This window comes from Corythoichthys intestinalis, chromosome 17 (assembly GCF_030265065.1).
Source record: "Corythoichthys intestinalis isolate RoL2023-P3 chromosome 17, ASM3026506v1, whole genome shotgun sequence".
Classification (NCBI taxonomy): Eukaryota; Metazoa; Chordata; class Actinopteri; order Syngnathiformes; family Syngnathidae; genus Corythoichthys; species Corythoichthys intestinalis.
This window is the reverse complement of record NC_080411.1, coordinates 6265757-6282624: the sequence shown is the minus strand read 5'-3', so window position 1 is coordinate 6282624 and position 16868 is coordinate 6265757. Positions and strand designations below refer to the sequence as shown.

At 39.0% G+C, this 16868-nt stretch overlaps 2 protein-coding genes across 3 annotated transcripts in view; one reads left to right on the top strand and one right to left on the bottom strand.

Annotated features, from left to right (window-relative positions):
* The first annotated feature begins 257 nt into the window (after positions 1-257).
* Positions 258-15293, top strand: ddx55 (DEAD (Asp-Glu-Ala-Asp) box polypeptide 55). Its single transcript, XM_057819464.1, has 14 exons — positions 258-445; positions 516-566; positions 2958-3044; positions 3151-3242; positions 3333-3395; positions 4121-4270; positions 4364-4550; positions 4615-4697; positions 8045-8176; positions 8244-8336; positions 8404-8518; positions 11027-11195; positions 11265-11566; positions 11656-15293. Exons 1-14 carry the CDS (start codon positions 338-340, stop codon positions 11776-11778), a joined length of 1755 nt encoding a protein of 584 aa, XP_057675447.1. The 5' UTR covers positions 258-337; the 3' UTR covers positions 11779-15293.
* The window catches only part of eif2b1 (eukaryotic translation initiation factor 2B, subunit 1 alpha), a 21925-nt gene continuing 16963 nt past the window's right edge, over positions 11907-16868 (bottom strand). For both annotated transcript variants that reach the window (XM_057819465.1, XM_057819466.1), the window contains 3 exons: positions 13596-13671; positions 13410-13535; positions 11907-12106 (listed from right to left, as the gene is read on the bottom strand). In XM_057819465.1, the coding sequence (XP_057675448.1) occupies positions 11951-12106; positions 13410-13535; positions 13596-13671 (358 nt within the window). In that variant the 3' untranslated portion in view covers positions 11907-11950. The remainder of the gene's footprint in view (positions 12107-13409; positions 13536-13595; positions 13672-16868) is intronic.

Sequence of the window (16868 nt, the reverse complement as noted above, 5' to 3'; positions counted from 1 at the left end):
TGTAAAACGGAAGTCGCGAGCAGAAATGCGGAAGTACCTCGTAAACTTGTCTCTAAATATTACGACTATAATTTCTGTTTAAATATACTGTACAGAAATTAATTTTGGAACATTTTTTGGTTTGTTGTGTGCTGCAAGATTTTTTTCTAATGTAAAAACGTGCCGTGACTCAGAAAAGGTTGAAAAACACTGGTACATCGTACATAATTTTTCACTTAAAAAATTTCCCACGCTCATGTTTCCACCCGGTACGTAAACGTCGGCGCAACCCGGATGTGTCAACTTCTCGTGGTGGTGTTAGCGTTAGCATAAATTAGCCTCTCTTTTCCAGTCCAGCATGGAGAAAACAAGCGATGGGACGTGGGGCAGCTTAGCTGTTAAATTAAACGACAACATCTTGGAGACACTCCGGGAACTCCAATTCACGCACATGACGCCCGTGCAGGTTTGCGCTATGGACTTAGAAGTGCTACACTTTAGCCATTCGGCGGTAAACAAGTGTGCTTTTCTTCCAGGCTGCCTGTATCCCCCTTTTCATGAGCAACAAGGATGTCGCTGCCGAGGCGGTGAGTGATAAATATTACACAAAAATCGACAGTTAAAATAGCCAACGCTCAGCTGTTCCAATTTGTTGCCAAATAAGCAATTCAATACTTAAAAAAAATATTTCTTACCAAGGTGAATGGACAACATTTTCAAACACAAATTCCCAAACAAATCACATTTTTGACAAAGTCTTGGGGGGGGGGGGAACCTACAGCTAAATTATGCAATTTGGTCGGATATTCAGGAAGATGTGGTCTGAAACTTGCCTCAGACTCCCTTCATAACCAACAGTGTCTGTTTAATTTATAAATCACTGGGTGTTTGGGTCAGCAAATTAATTTCTATATATCCCACCAAAATATGAACAGAAAAATACTTCAGAATTGAAACTAGATTTTTGGGACTAAGGGAAGAGCGCAATGTGCATCAAAAATAAATGCGCAGGTGCAAAAATTTGGGCATCCAGACCAAGAAAAAAATGAATCAACATTCAATAGATCTTCTATTTACCAAGATATTACAACCCCGTGCAAAAAGTATGGAATCACCAGTCTCCGACGAGCACTTGCTCAGACATTTTATCATGTAGAACAAACTTGGATTAAAAGCTTGAAAAAAGTAATGAATTAGTTCAAAAGTGCAACTCTTTAGCATTCAGAAACACTGAAAGAAATGAATAAAAAACATTGTGGTGGTCAGTAAATGTTACTTTAATAGAGCGAATGCAGAGAAATATATGTGGAATAACTCCATTGTGAGGAAAAAAATATGGAATCATGAGAAACAAACAAAGAAATAACAGTCAAAACACATCTCTAGTATTTAGTAGCACCACCTCTGGCTTCTATGACAGCTTGCAGTCTCTGAGGCATGGACTTGATGAGTATTCTTCATCAATTTGGTGCCAACTCTCTTTGATTGCAGTTGCCATATCATCCTTGCAGGTCGGAGCCTTGCTGTGGACCTTTTTTTTTTTTTTTTTTAAATATCCAAAACAGGTTTTCAATAGGGTTGAGATCTGGGCTATTTGCAGGCCATGCCATTGGCTGGATAAGTCTTTCTCCAAGGAATGCTTTAACAGTTTTAGCACTGTGGCATGATGTATTGTCATCTTGGAACATGACAAACATATTTTCAATTGAAGGGATAATAAAGCTGTCGAAAATTTCAATGTAAACTTGTGCATTTATTTAAGATTTAACCACAGCCATCTCCCCAGTGCCTTTGCCTGACATGCAGCTCCATATCATCCATGACTGAGGAATTTTATTCTGGCAGTTATCTTTGTAAATCTCACTGGAACTGCACCAAACCAAAGTTCCAGCATCACCACCTTGTCCAAAGCAGATTCTTGACTCTTGACACCCTGTCCAATGCAGATTCTTGACTCTTGACAAGGTCATGATGAATTAAGTTGTTCGTCAGCACCATCTCAAAATATCTTCCTGGTTGTTTCAATTGCAGAGCAATAAAAGCAAACCATCGGAGGCAGTAAGAACTAGCGGTGGGAACCTCTTGGTACCTCACGATATGATACAATTTGCGATACAAAGCTCACGATGACCTAACGATACGGTGATAGGACGGTTATAGATGCATTGGTCAGGAAATCATTGGAGGATATTCTACAAAACATCTAATGAACAGAAAAACAAGCTATTTTCATCCTTCTCCTGTGAATTGGAATGAGTTTATCACTATTAGACGTCCAATCCGTCCCACTTCAAACGGATTGGGCGTCTATGGCGGTCAATGGCTACCAATGAGTTTAATTTGGTTGTATTTCAGGCTATTTGGTGTCGATTTTTAGTCACTTCCTGTTGATTTTGGGGCATTTATGGGTCACTTCCGGTTCATTTTTGGTTACAAAACAGGAAGTGACCCAAGAATCTCCCCAAATGAATTGGCAGTGACTCAAACTCAACAGAAAGTGACCTGTAAATACCCTAAAATGAACAAAAAGTGACCTGTAAGCGCCTCAACGATATATCGATTCTTGGCAGGGGCATATCGATAACCTTTACGGATATCAAAGTATCACGATAACGCTATATCACCCTTTCGATATTTAGTCGTACCCCTATTACAGACGCTATTTAAATAAATCTGAAAGGATAAGCATCTCGTCACGCTTTTTCATCCATTTTAAACTAATCTGGTAACCGGCAGTCTGTAAAAACAACACCAATTGGACTAAACCACTTCCTGATTCAATCCCTGAATGAAGCAGTAAAGTGAGTCATTGGTCACATGATTTGAAGAAAGTGTCGGAGCAGTGAATAATTTTGAAATTAATTGATGTCAATGGCAGCCAGTGAGATAATCAGGGTTTTACAGATACAGATACTGTACATAAACATCTATCTCTTTGTTATGGTTGCGTGACTTATTCGGCCTGATATCTTGTTCAGGTCACTGGGAGCGGGAAGACACTGGCGTTCGTCATTCCTATTCTGGAAGTTCTGCTCAGGAGAGAAGAGAAGCTCAAGAAGATGCAGGTGAGGGATCTTCAAATTTGGAATACATCGACTGGAATTAATGAGGATTCATGAAAAATGGAGTGAAATTGTAATACGCAATGGTGTCATGTTGGTTGACGTTCAGGTGGGGGCGCTGGTGGTCACGCCCACACGCGAGCTTGCCATACAGATCGGCGAAGTGATTGGGCGTTTCCTCCAGAGGTTCCCGCAGTTCACGTAAGTATTTCTGTCTAGCGTTAATGGTAGTCTGTCGTAGTGAGTCGAGTTTTACATGATGTCGTCATGTCCCGTCTTCTCTGTTTGCAGGCAGATGTTGATGATCGGCGGCAACAACCCGATGGAGGATGTGGAGAAATTCAAGAAAAATGGGTAAACTCGAAAATTTTATCGTATAGTCATGTGAAAAAATTAGGACACCCCATTAAATATTCATTTCTTAATTAAGAAATTTTCACTTATATTGTTTTTCTTTATCTCTGGAAAATACAGTGATTTAATAGCAAGTAAACAACAAAAATTAACATTGTTTTACTCATTAAACCAAATATATCAGCAAAAATGCATATTCTAACTGAAGAAAAAGTTGGGACACCTTACCACCTAATAGCTAGTGTTACCGCCTTTGGCTGAAATAACTTCAGTGAGACGCTTTTTGTAGCCATTTACAAAGTCTTTGACATCGGTCTTGGGAAAGTTTGCACCACTCCTCAACACTTCAGTGTCAAATTGTTCTTTGTGTTAGGCCCCAAGGTTTTCTCTTGACTATAATTCTGCATGAAGCTGCAAATAAAGTAAATGTAAATTTAGCCACAGCCATGCTATCGCTAATGGTGTTTTCAACTGTGCTTTCGACTCGGACAAACTAGGGTGTTGTTGGATAATGGAACAGTGGTGCTGTTAGTGACTCTCAATGTTCACCTTTCAACAAAGAACCAAAGTGCTAGTTAGCCAGTAAAATGCATTGGGTTAGCTTGGTTATTATAAAGTAATGGCTTCTAGTCTGCTAAATACGGCTAAATCTTTCTTCCATCTTGGCTGGGTTCTATTGAATACCACCCAGCACAGCAATGTTGGAATAAGAGTTTGTGTTGCAGGGCCAACATCGTTGTGGGCACGCCTGGCCGCCTCGAGGACATGTTCCGCAGGAAATGCAACGGCGTGGACTTGGCCGGCTCGGTCAAGAGTCTAGATGTGCTGGTTCTGGACGAGGCTGACAGACTTCTAGACATGGGCTTTGAAAACAGGTATCATGTATTGCGAAAAGCTCTGAAGGCCTTCAGCGGTCTACACAAAAACATGATTTGCGCTAACCCGATCCGTCGTTATGATCCCGTCAGTTTGAACACCATTTTGAGCTTCCTGCCCAAGCAGCGGCGCACCGGATTATTCTCGGCCACGCAGACGCAGGAAGTGGAAAAGCTTGTCCGAGCCGGACTACGGAACCCTATGCGGATCGCCGTCAAGGAGAAGCCGGGTGCCGGTACCACCCGCAAAACGCCTGCCGCGCTCCGCAACTACTACACGGTAAGGAGGCGGCAGCCGCGTGGATTTACCGTGCTAGCTAACGCCGCATATGCTCCTTTTTCAGGTTTGTCGCGCTGACGAAAAGTTCAACGCGTTGGTGGCGTTTCTGCGGCAACACAAACATCACAAGCAGCTGGTCTTCTTTAGGTACCCATTCTAATAATTTTCCCTTCCATCGCCCTACTTCTTGCTCTTATTCCTTTTTCTATTTTCTTTGTCTGCATCATACTCCTTTGCTTTTTGTTTTTCTCCATCCCATCCACTTTTTATCTCCCTTTCTCCTATTCCTGGATTTGAATTAAGGAGAAAAAAAAACGTAAGTTAGGGTTGTTCCGATCATGTTTTTTTTGCTCCCGATCCGATCCCAATCGTTTTAGTTTGAGTATCTGCCGATCCCCATACTTCCCGATCCGATTGCTTTTTTTGGCTCCCGATTCAATTCCAATCATTCCCGATAATTTTTCCCGATGATGTACATTTTGGCAATGCATTAAGAAAAAAATGAATAAAACTCGGACGAATATATACATTCAACATACAGTACATAAGTACTGTATTTGTTATGACAATAAATCCTCAAGATGGCATTTACATTATTAACATTCTTTCTGTGAGAGGGATCCACGGATAGAAAGACTTGTAATTCTTAAAGGATAAGTGTGACTTTGTATATTGTGACTAAATATTGCCATCTAGTGTATTTGTTGAGCTTTCAGTAAATGATACTGTAGCCATTTAACTGTTGTGCCCAAATGCATGATGGGAAGTGCAACCATGACTGTACGTAGTGGCACCAATTGATATATCTTTTCTGCGTTGGGAAATAACAGGGTGTTAAGAAAAAGATCAATTACTACCTTTGTTTCCCACATTGCTTCCCACAATATTTCTAATCGTAGGGAGAGGGATTGTAAGGCTTTAGCCAATTAAAAAAATAAAAGGTTCCAAAAGCTGCCAAAATTCACTCTGCTCATTTTACGCTGCCTTTTAGCTCTCTATATAGGTAAAGCGGCGCCATTACAGATTGAGTGCGACAATGCGTGAGTGGGTCGTGCACCGCATGCATTAATTGCGTTAAAATAACGTGATAATTTTTTTTTTTAATTAATTACCGCCGTTAACGGGATACATTTGATAACCCTACCTTAAGCCTAAACGAAAGACTCTGGATGAGTGTAACATATTATGTCTGTAACATTAAATACAATTAGAAAACGATTTAATTAAAAAATATATATATATTTTAAAAAAGGCATGTGCGATATTTATTTGCCGATTCCGATACTTTGAAAATGACGTGATCGGATGCCGATCGATCGGGACATCTCTAAACGTAACCCAATTTTTAAATGTGATTGCAACACGCACTATTAGTAATATTATGAAACTGTTTAATTGGATTTCATAGGTACTTACGAAATACAGTGATACCTTTTTTTCGCAGTTAATGAGGACCAGAACGTGAAAAACCACGAAGTAGCCTCCATACATTTAGGAAATGTTTCATTAAAAAAAAAAAAAAAATCATTAGTTTAAATATTTATTTAAAAATAACTTTGCAGTACCTCGACATACGATCACTTTGACATACGATGTTTTTGACATCCGACGTAAAATTGGACTCGCTTTTGTTTCTATATGCAAAGACATGCTCAAAATATGACAGAGCAACAGTTTGTTTCTGCAAAACTGACGCTCAGCAGATTTTCTTGTGAGAGAACTCAACATAGGTTCCAAGAATGTTAGTGCAGGTGGTGAAAAAAAGGTGAGGCTTACTATTGAAATGAAGATGAAATTGTTAAAAAAATATGAGCGTGGTGTACCCGTCCGTGAACTGGCTCGACGATACGGCCGTAGAATGTCAGAGATCTCGGCGGTCCTCTTCCGTTCGTCAGTCTTTTTAAGTTAAGGTGACAATTATTATGATTGTATCATCGCCCAAAAATAGCCAGCTTAGTTTCAATCATTTATTTCAGAACTTGTGCAATACAACATGGCTACTGTCTGCCGCAGCTGACGCCTTACACAACATGAAAAGTGAAAGTAAAAAGTCCTCTGTCACTGTTCAGTCTGTCACGCGGTGCATTCAGGTACACTACACAAAATACATCCGCCACATTAGAAACCGATTCATTACATTATTACTATTATTACCGTATTGGCCCGAAAATAAGACGGCCCTGATCATAAGACAACCCACTCTTTTTCGAGACGCTTGTTTGAAAAAAGACTTTTTGAACACCGATTTTTTTTTTACAGAAAATAATTATAGTACATCTGAAAAATGATAATAACAATATATTTGAGAGAAAAAGCATGTTATTTTGCCTCATTCAAATCTTAATATCTGAACCTTTAAATATGTAAACTAAAGTGCAATCACATTCGTAAATGAATGGCTACTGGTTTTTGAAATGTAAAGAAACCAATCTATTGTGATAAAACAAAAAAATGCAATAACTGCATTAACCACCACATTGAAGTCTAACTTTAATTGTAGTCTTGAAACAAATCTGAATAAGGAAAAACCTTGCAATAAAATAATGAAAACTGGTTAAACTTCTACTACCGTCATGACAGAACATTGCTTCAATGATATCTGGCGCCATCTAGCGTCGTGAATGGGTATAATGTCTTGACTGCAAATATAAGACGACCCCCACTTTTTCAGTCTTATTTCAATGCAAAAAACACTCTTATATTATTGTAAGACCATATTGTGATATGAAAATATGAATTTTTATTCATATTTTTTGTGTTTTGCTCTGTTTAATTGCTATTTGCAATAGTACCAGCAGTATTAAAGATTTAGTGTAGGTTGTCGTGCTGTGGAAAGAGTTAATGGAATTGTAATGTATTCTTATGGGAAAATCCTGCTCAACATACAACCATGTCGACTTATGAATTAACTTTGTCTGTAGAGGTACCACTGCATATATATGTATTATTATTATTATTGTATTAATAACTGTTTTTTAAGCACTTCAAATGTTATAATTATGTTTTAAACATGTTACTGTCCCACTGAATTATTTTAAACAAGAATAAAGTAGAAAAATATTTGTCTTTTCAATGCTTCATTGAGTGAGTCCACTCAAATCAGCTCAAGCTGCTCACTTACACACAGACTTGCCACAGCAACTGTTTAACAAGTTAAACGATAATTGACGCATGCGGTGCTTTGAAGGCTTCCAGGCATCTCTGGCAAGATTAAACCTTAATGTCTGTCAGTCATTGTTAAATTTATTAAGCAACTTCAGTGCACTCCCTAACCAAGAAAAGCAGCAGGAGGGAGAGTCAGACTACGTGATTGGATGGGGACAGCTTATCCGTATTTATTTATTCTTTAATTCGACAAAAAAAAAAAAAAAAAAATCAGCGATGGACCGAGGGCACGAAGTAGCGAGGGATCACTGTGTTCTACTTACTGCTAAAAAGTCATTTGGAACTTACTTACGGTACTCCTCCTTACTTTTTCCTCTGTCTGTGGTCAGCACATGCGCCTGCGTGGAGTACTTTGGCCGCGCTCTGGAGAATTTGGTGAAGAAGGTCCCTGTCCACTGCATCCACGGCAAAATGAAACACAAACGCAACAAAATTTTCGCCGACTTTCGGGCCCTCAAAAGGTAAGAGGCGACCGACGCTCACTTAAATCGATCGCCAGTCCGCAGTTTTGACGCACGGTCATTGCAGCGGCATCCTGGTGTGCACGGACGTGATGGCGCGCGGCATCGACATCCCGGACGTGGAGTGGGTGCTGCAGTACGACCCGCCCAGCAGTGCCAGGTGAGTGGCGCCGGCCAACCGGCGTCAGTCGCTGGCTTCATGTTGGCTTCCGTCTTGTCTTTCCCAGTGCTTTCGTACACCGCTGTGGTCGCACGGCACGCATCGGTAACAGCGGCAACGCTTTAGTCTTTTTGTTGCCCATGGAAGAGTCCTATGTCAACTTCCTGTCCATCAACCAGAAGGTGAGCTGGTCACCATAAACAGGCGTATAGTGGTATGAAAAAGTATCTGAGCCTTTTGGAATTTCTCACATTTCTGCATAAAATCACCATCAAATGTGATCTGATCTTTGTCAAAATCACACAGATGGAAAAAAAAAAAAAAACGTTGAATGCTTTAATTATAGGCTTTTATATTTTAATGAGGATTGTATGCAAACAATGACATCAGGGGGGGAAATTAAGTAAGTGAACGATCACATTTAATATTTTGTGTCCCCCCCATTTGACAGCAATAACTTCAACCAGACGCTTCCTGTAGCTGCAGATCAGGCTGGTACATCGAGCAGGACTAGTCTTGGCCCAGTCCTCTTTACAAAACTGCTCTAGTTCAGTCAAATTCCTGGGATGTCTGGCATGAATCGCTGTCTTTAGGTTATGCCACCGCATCTCAATGGAGTTCAAGTCTGGACTTTGACTTGGCCACTTCAGAATGTGTTTTTTGTTCTTCTGAAACCATTCTGAAGTTGATTTACTTCTGTGTTTTGGATCATTGTCTTGTTGCAGCATCCATTCTTTTAAGCTTCAACTGTCTGACAGACCGCCTCAGGTTTTCCTGCAAAACATCCTGATAAACTTTTAAATTCATTCTTCCATTAATGATTGCAAGTTGTCCAGGGCCTGAGTTAGCAAAACAGCCCCAAATCATGATGCTTCAAGGTGGGGATGAGGTATTGATGTTGGTGAGCTTTTCCATTTTTCCTCAACACGACATTGTGTCTTACTCCTAAAAAATTCAACTTTGGTTTCATCAGTCCACAAAATATTTTGCCAAAACGTCTGTGGAGTGTCCAAGTGCCTTTTTGCGAACGTTAAACACGCAACAATGTTTTTTTTTTTGACAGCAGTGGCTTCCTCCGTGGAGTCCTCCAATGAACACCATTCTTTGCCATAGTTTTACAAATAGTTGATGTGTGCACATAGATATTTGGACTGTACCAGTGATTTCTGTAAGTCTTTAGCAGACACTCTAGGGTTCTTTTTTTTTAGCTGAGTATTCTGCGCTGAACTCTTGGCGTCATCTTTGGTGGACAGCCACTCCTTGGGAGACAAGCAACAGTGCCAAACTTCCTCCATTTGTAGACAACTTTCCCAGCTTTATACAAATCAAAAATCCTTGATCGCAGGTTTTCAGACAGCTCTTTTGACCAGTGTTGGGAGTAACGCAGTTATAAATAACGCCTGGCGTTATTTTTTTCAGTAACGGGGTAATCCAACTAAAAACTTTTTCCGCCGTTACTGACGGTCAAAAGCGGTGTGTTACTTACTCTGAATAAATTGAAGAAACTACCAGCCGTGTCGAGTCGACTCTCTGCTCTGTTGATTTGTCTTCCAAGACTTGGGGTGCGTTCAGGTTCGAGAATAGCGCACATACTTCTGACTCCAAGCTGTTTGTCCCTGCTCATTCAATTAGACAATGCTTTCCAAAGTTTGGTACCGTTTCTGTGTTTGCTACACCTGATAGCTAGCCTCGTTCCCATCTCCCACTGTCAGCCAGCAATAATTCTTCCATCTTGAGGACGGCAGACGCTTTGAAGGTGACGTGAATTGTCGGGAAACCAGCCCCTCGAGAGATGCGATGGAAGTGATTTTGATGGGCTGAGGGTCATGTGTCGTAGTAAGCCAATCAGAGCCGATGATTTCACAAGCAAACCGGAACAGCGCGTGCGGCAAACACAACGCAAAACAGATGCACAGGGTCGGGATGGCAGAGCATTCAGAAGAAAAATTGTCCTTTAAGAGGTGGACACTATTTCAAGTTTGTCGAAATTTAATGAAAGAACCTGCATGTAATGTGTAATTTATGTCCCGGGGCAAAGCTTTTGTCGACATCTGTGGTAAGCAATTCAAATCTGCTGAAGCACCTAACAAGTTAACTACCTGTCTGTTGTTCTCTATTCGACTGACTCGAATACTGCTCAGAAAATTTCAAATTCTTTGACATACAACAAGTTCTTTTTAAAGTAATGGAAATAGTTACTTTCCCTGGTAACTAGTTACTTTTTCTATAGAGTGACTCAGTTACTTTTGGGAAGAAGTAGTGAGTAATGTAACTACTTTTTTAAAGTAACGTGCCCAACACTGCACATCAGGCAATGCTTCTCATCAAGACAATTCTTACCAGCTGTGTGTTTTAAAGTGGACAGGACGGCTTTAAACCACTCATCAGTGATTGGGCACACATCTGACTTAAATTGTGTGGTAAAAATTGGTTTCAAATGCTCCTTAAGCCGAGGGTTTACTTATTTTTCCCCCCTTCTGTCATTGTTTGCATGCTCTTCTCATTAAAATATGAATGCTATAAATGTTTGGGTGGTTTTAGTTAAAGCTGACTTTTTTCATCTGTGTGATTTTGACAAAGATCATTTGACAGTGATTTTATGCAAAAATGTGAGAAATTTCAAAAGATTGATACTTTTTCATACGTGTGTATGTAGGTGTGGTTAGGCTGATTAATACTTGCTTTTGCAGTGCCCACTTCAGAAAATGGCTGCCGTGAGCGACGTGGTGGACGTGCTGCCCAAAGTGAAGGCGCTGGCGCAAGCGGACCGCGCCATGTTTGACAAGGGCATGAGGGCGTTCGTGTCGTATGTACAGGCTTACGCCAAGCACGAGTGCAGCCTGATCTTCAGGATTAAAGGTCATATCTTTAACGGTATTTTTGCAAAAATACAAAAATGGATTTTTCAACTTTTTTTGACATCCTTAGATTTGGACTTTTCCTCGGTGGCCCGCGGCTTCGCGCTCCTTCGCCTACCCAAGATGCCGGAACTGCGTGGGAAAAGTTTCCCAGACTTCCAGCCGGCGCCGCTGGACACTGAGTCAATTCGCTACAAGGACAAACAGCGCGAGAAGCTGCGGCAAAAGACACTGGCCGAGCTGAAAGAGCGGCAGCAGCAGGAGGACGGCAAGCGCCCGGGCCCCAAACCCGTCCGGAACCAAGCGTGGTCCAAACAGAAAGCTAAAAAGGAAAGGCGAGCCAAGAACGCCGCCAAGAGAAAACGTGCGCAGGTAGTACGATGTTGCAAATTTCTCGCACAGATTTGGCAGCCGCTTTGAGGATGAGGGTCATACCGAGAGTTTACGTTTTGTGTCCGCAGGTCGACGACGACAAAGAAATGCAGGAGCTTCTTAAGGACACTCGCCTGCTGAAGAAATTGAAGAAGGGGCAAATCTGTGAGGAGGACTTTGAACGGGAGATCACCGGCGGGACGTTTCATTAACTAATTGGATGCCATTGCCAATGTCCAATCCTAGTTCAAATGTAACGAATGGCAGTGAACGAGTTGATTGATCTGGCACTTTAACCAGATCACCTTTGTTTACCCTGAATGTCAGCGAATGACATACAGACGCATTCAGTTTTTTTTCCCCTTTTTGTCTTTTATTTCGTATTTATAAATACAGTTTGATTAGCTCATCGCTGACAGCCGACGGCGTGAGGACGCCAAGGTCGGTAAAGAGTAGCGTGATGAGCGAGGGCGGCGTGTAGTCCACCAGGGGGTGCTCCTCCGACAGGTTGCATTGGGTCTTCAACGTGTCCGCCTTGTACTGAAAATGCATGTAGGTCATGAGTCAATGCTGGATACCTCACAATATGATTTGCCGTACAAGGCACACAATAACTTCACACAATTAGGCATGTGCCGGTATGAAATTATGACGGTACGATAACCGTCAGCAAAAATACCGCGGTTTCACAATTATATATAATATTAGGGCTGTCAAAATTATCGCATTAACGAGCGGTAATTAATTAATCCCATTCAAATATTTAACGCACAAATGCCCCGCTCAAACAGATTAAAATGAGAGTTCAGTGAAATGTGTACTTGTTGTGTTTTTCGGAGTTTTGCCGCCCTCTGCTGGCGCTTGGGTGCGACTGATTTTATAGGCTTCAGCACCCATGAGTATTGTGTAAGTAATTATTGACATCAACAATGGCGGGCTACTAGTTTATTTTTTGATTGAAAATTTTACAAATGTTATTAAAACGAAAATATGAAGAGGGGTTTTAATATAAAATTTAACTTGTCTTTTAAGAACTACAAGTCTTTATCTATGGATTGCTTTAAAAGAATGTTAATAATGGTAATGCCATCTTGTTGATTTATTGTTATAGTAAAATTCAGTACTTATGTACCGTATGTTGAATGTATATATCCATCTTGTGTCTTATCTTTCCATTCTAACAATTTACAGAAAAATATGGCATATTTTATAGATGGTTTGAATTGCGATTAATTACGATAAATTTTTAAGCTGTAATGAACTCGATTAAAAATTTTAATCGTTCGACACCCCTAAAATATATTCATGTCTTTTTTTATACTTTGGGGGGGGATGAAAAAAAAAAGTCTTACAAATTTGAATAAATACATTGAACACAAGGCAAAAAAAAAATTGGGGGGGGTAGTGTGGGGCACTACGTCGAGGTTTATTACTTATCGCGGCAGGTTTCGGTCCCTGTTACCGTGAGAACTGAGGGATTGCTGTACATATTTTTAAGTAATAAAATAATAATTTTCTATTTCAATCTATCCTGAAAATATTTTTGTGAAAATTGGGGGTGTGGGGGTTCACATTTCTCAAAAACACCAAAAGCATTTAGTCAAATTTTTCATTTTCTGTGTATCTAACAATGTTTTATAACTTATTTTTAAATCAGAATAAAATACAAGTAAAAGTTTTTTTAAAAGTTTACTATTAAGCCTTTTAAAACTGTGGATTTGGATAATTTTGAAGTCAGAAATGTAAACAACTAGCAGTCATAAGTGTCCATTAATTTGATAATAGATTTGAAGTGGCAGCTCTTTTTTTCATCGACGCTACAGTGAAGTTTGTGAGCTCTCACCTTAAACTTATCTGGCACATCCTGCTGGTTGAGCGGGTAGAGGCGCACAAACTTGAAGCTCTCTGCCACCACGTAGAAAGGCTTGTTGTGCGCTTTGGCACATACCGCCATCTGGTACGTGCCGATCTAGACAAACGTAAGATGAGCTTGACGAACAAACAACAGAGGTTAAAACGAATCGCCAACCTTGTTGATGATGCCACCGCTTTCCACCACGCCTTCTGCACCCACGATCACTTGATCCACTTTCTCCAAGATATATCTGAGAACACATAGTAGCCGATAAAATCCAAATTGACAAAGTCACCACCACCAACAACACGTTTAATCGCAAATCCTCATTTTTTTCAAGCTGTTTCTAATGGGTTTATAATGGAAAAAAGACCAATAAAATGGTGATATACAGTCATGGAAAAAGTACTTGAACACCCTGCGATTATGCAAGTTCTCCAACTTAGAAATGATGGGCAGGTCTGATTTTTTCATGGTAGGTGCTTGTCCAATGTTAGAGAGAGAATCTAAAAAAAAAATCCATAAATTCCAGTTTGTTTTTTTTAACAATTTAAGGATCGCTTTAAGAGAATGTTAATAATGGTAATGCCATCTTGTTGATTTATTGTTATAATAAACAAATACAGTACTTATGTATCGTATGTTGAATGTATATATCCGTCTTGTGTCTTATCTTTCCATTCCAACAATAATTTACAGAAAAATATGGCATATTTTAGAAATGGTTTGAATTGCGATTAATTACGATTAATTATTTAAGCTGTAATTAACGCGATTAAAAACCTAACTAATCGTTTGACAGTCCTAATATATAATTTAGGGCTGCAGCTATCGAATATTTTAGTAATCGACTGAAAATTCTATCGATTAATCGAGTAATCGGATAAAACAAATATATTTTTAGGTGAAGAGCAATTATAAATATACATGAGAAAACAAGACATTTCATCTAATCTTGAACCATTTTCAGTCAATCAATGTCTTTATTTTCGATGTATACTGTTGAAAACAGCCAACAATTGCATCTCAGATGTAACTAGAATAAAAAAAAAAGACTTTAATTCACTGATTTCACTCAAAAAACCATTACATCTTATAAAAACAAAAATATATATATATATATACACATATATACATATACATATATATATATATATTAGGGCTGTCAAAATTATCGCGTTAACGCGCGGTAATTTTTTTTTTTTAATTAATCACGTTAAAATATTTGACGCAATTAACGCACACGTCCCGCTCAGAAAGTATTCTGCCTTTTGTTAAGTTCTACAGCAAGACTTTTTGTGCTGTCCAACAGCGAACTCTTGTGGTCGCTTTGCGACATGGTTTATTGTTTTCTTTCCAGTTTATTATGGCTGCACGACGTCTCGGGCTGATAATGTTGTGCTTATATGATCCTTGGACAAGATTTGTCCGTAAGTATGGTTGTTGTAAAGAATGTACATATTATGTTAGTAAGCGAAATGTTATATTTTTTGTATTAGACGCTTTTTGTTTATGTTTAGTGAACCTGTATAGCGTGCTAAGCTAACGTTGTTGCTAATGCAATGCTTGTGTAGTTTTTTTTGTAGTTTTACGACGGTCTAAAGAGTACAATGGTTTTAGGCCATTTTATTAATAAATCAGATGAAAAAGGAAGAAGTCTGATTATTAAGGCGTCGTTCACTAGCTGTCTAGCTTTGGAAAAAGTAGACGCTTCGGAGTGAGGACAGCATAGACAGATTTAAATGACAGTAGAGTGAAATGCCCACTACAGTCCTTTTGTACCATATGATGAATGTATATATCCATCTTGTTTCTTATCTTTCCATTCCAACAATTTATTTTACAGAAAATATACATAATTTACAGAAAAATATGGCATATTTTATCGATGGTTTGAATTGCGATTAATTGCGATTAATTACGATTAATTAATTTTTAAGCTGTAATTAACTCGATTAAAAATTTTAATCGTTTGACAGCCCTAATATATATATATATATATATATATATACCTAAAAATGCCGTTACGCTTGATAACACACATCACTTAAAAGTTAGGATTTTTTTTACCACGTGTTTCAATTGAATTTCTATTTCTGTCAAGCCATTTTTAAGTTCTAGTTAAGTTTTAAGTTAGTCTAAAATCCTGATAGGATTTGGAGTTTTTGCAGTGTTCAAAATAAATGTATGATACAGGCTGTATTGGAGCACATTAGGGACCAGTGCTACTTGGTGTTTTATCCAGCAATGCTACTTGGTGTTTCATCCAGCAATGACTACTGAGCTAAAATTGATAGTTAGCATTATTGAGTTTTTATTTGACACCCTCATCACTCCACAACGCTATGTTATGTTAAAGCCTGTATGTAAGACACGTTAGCCACGCATCGACAGTGGTCATAATTAATAGAAACCCAGCACTCCGCAGGGCTAACGTTACGTGAGCTAAACGTTAATCTTAAGTATTAGCGCTTAGCGCTCTTTATTAGCGCTTAGCGCGCTTTTGCTTTAAGATGGCGGCTGTTTACTAACGCTGCCCAGACGCGGCCGAGTCTGTCACTTTGCATCTAGTTCAACATACATGTGATCTCTATGAGACTCATCAGACGCCACCTACCTATCAACTAGCATCGTGCGGGATAGTATTTAGCAACGTCGGCGTTGTTTGTTATGCGGCTGTCGGCTGATGTAAGTTTTTTATTTATTTTTTTGCTTCTTCCTCTACGCACGTGACATCAGCACGTTCTCCCGCATTTAAAGTAGTCAGAGCAAAACGTGATGCTTAGAGCTGTCAAAATAAACGATTACTCGAAGTGAATAAAATTACTCAGATCAGTTTTTAAACTCGAGTTGCTCGAGTATTCGTTTCAGCTCTAATATAAATATAAAGCAAATACTCAGAAAAATGATAAAAACTACTGAACATGATGTCACTAGGCATGTGCCGGTATGAGATTTTGATGGTACGATAACCGTGAGCAAAAATACCGCGGTTTCACGGTATCACTGTATTGCAATTATAGCTCCCAAAAATGTTGAGATGTATGGATTAAAAAAAAACAACTTTTTTCCATTGAACAGGATTTTTTTTTTCAGACCATAGTTGCAAATTGGAACATAAATATATTGTGAAAATAAATAATCAATAAAAAAATATTTGAAATATAATTAAAATAAATATAACTTATTCACTATACTCACAGCCACAGCTCAATTTGCACAAGATTACAGAATAATAACAAAATAATTTCTATAAAGTAAAAACACTTCTGAATAAAATTTTTAAAAATTTATACTGCATTACTTTTTTTTGAGGGTGGAAAAGCTTAAGTGAAGTTTCGCCATTTTCAGCCACTGTGTCAACTCTAGTCTACATGATGTCATGCCTTTGTGTTAAAAAGAACATAAGGAATTCATAAGTGAGGTAAAAATGTATAAGTTAGTTAA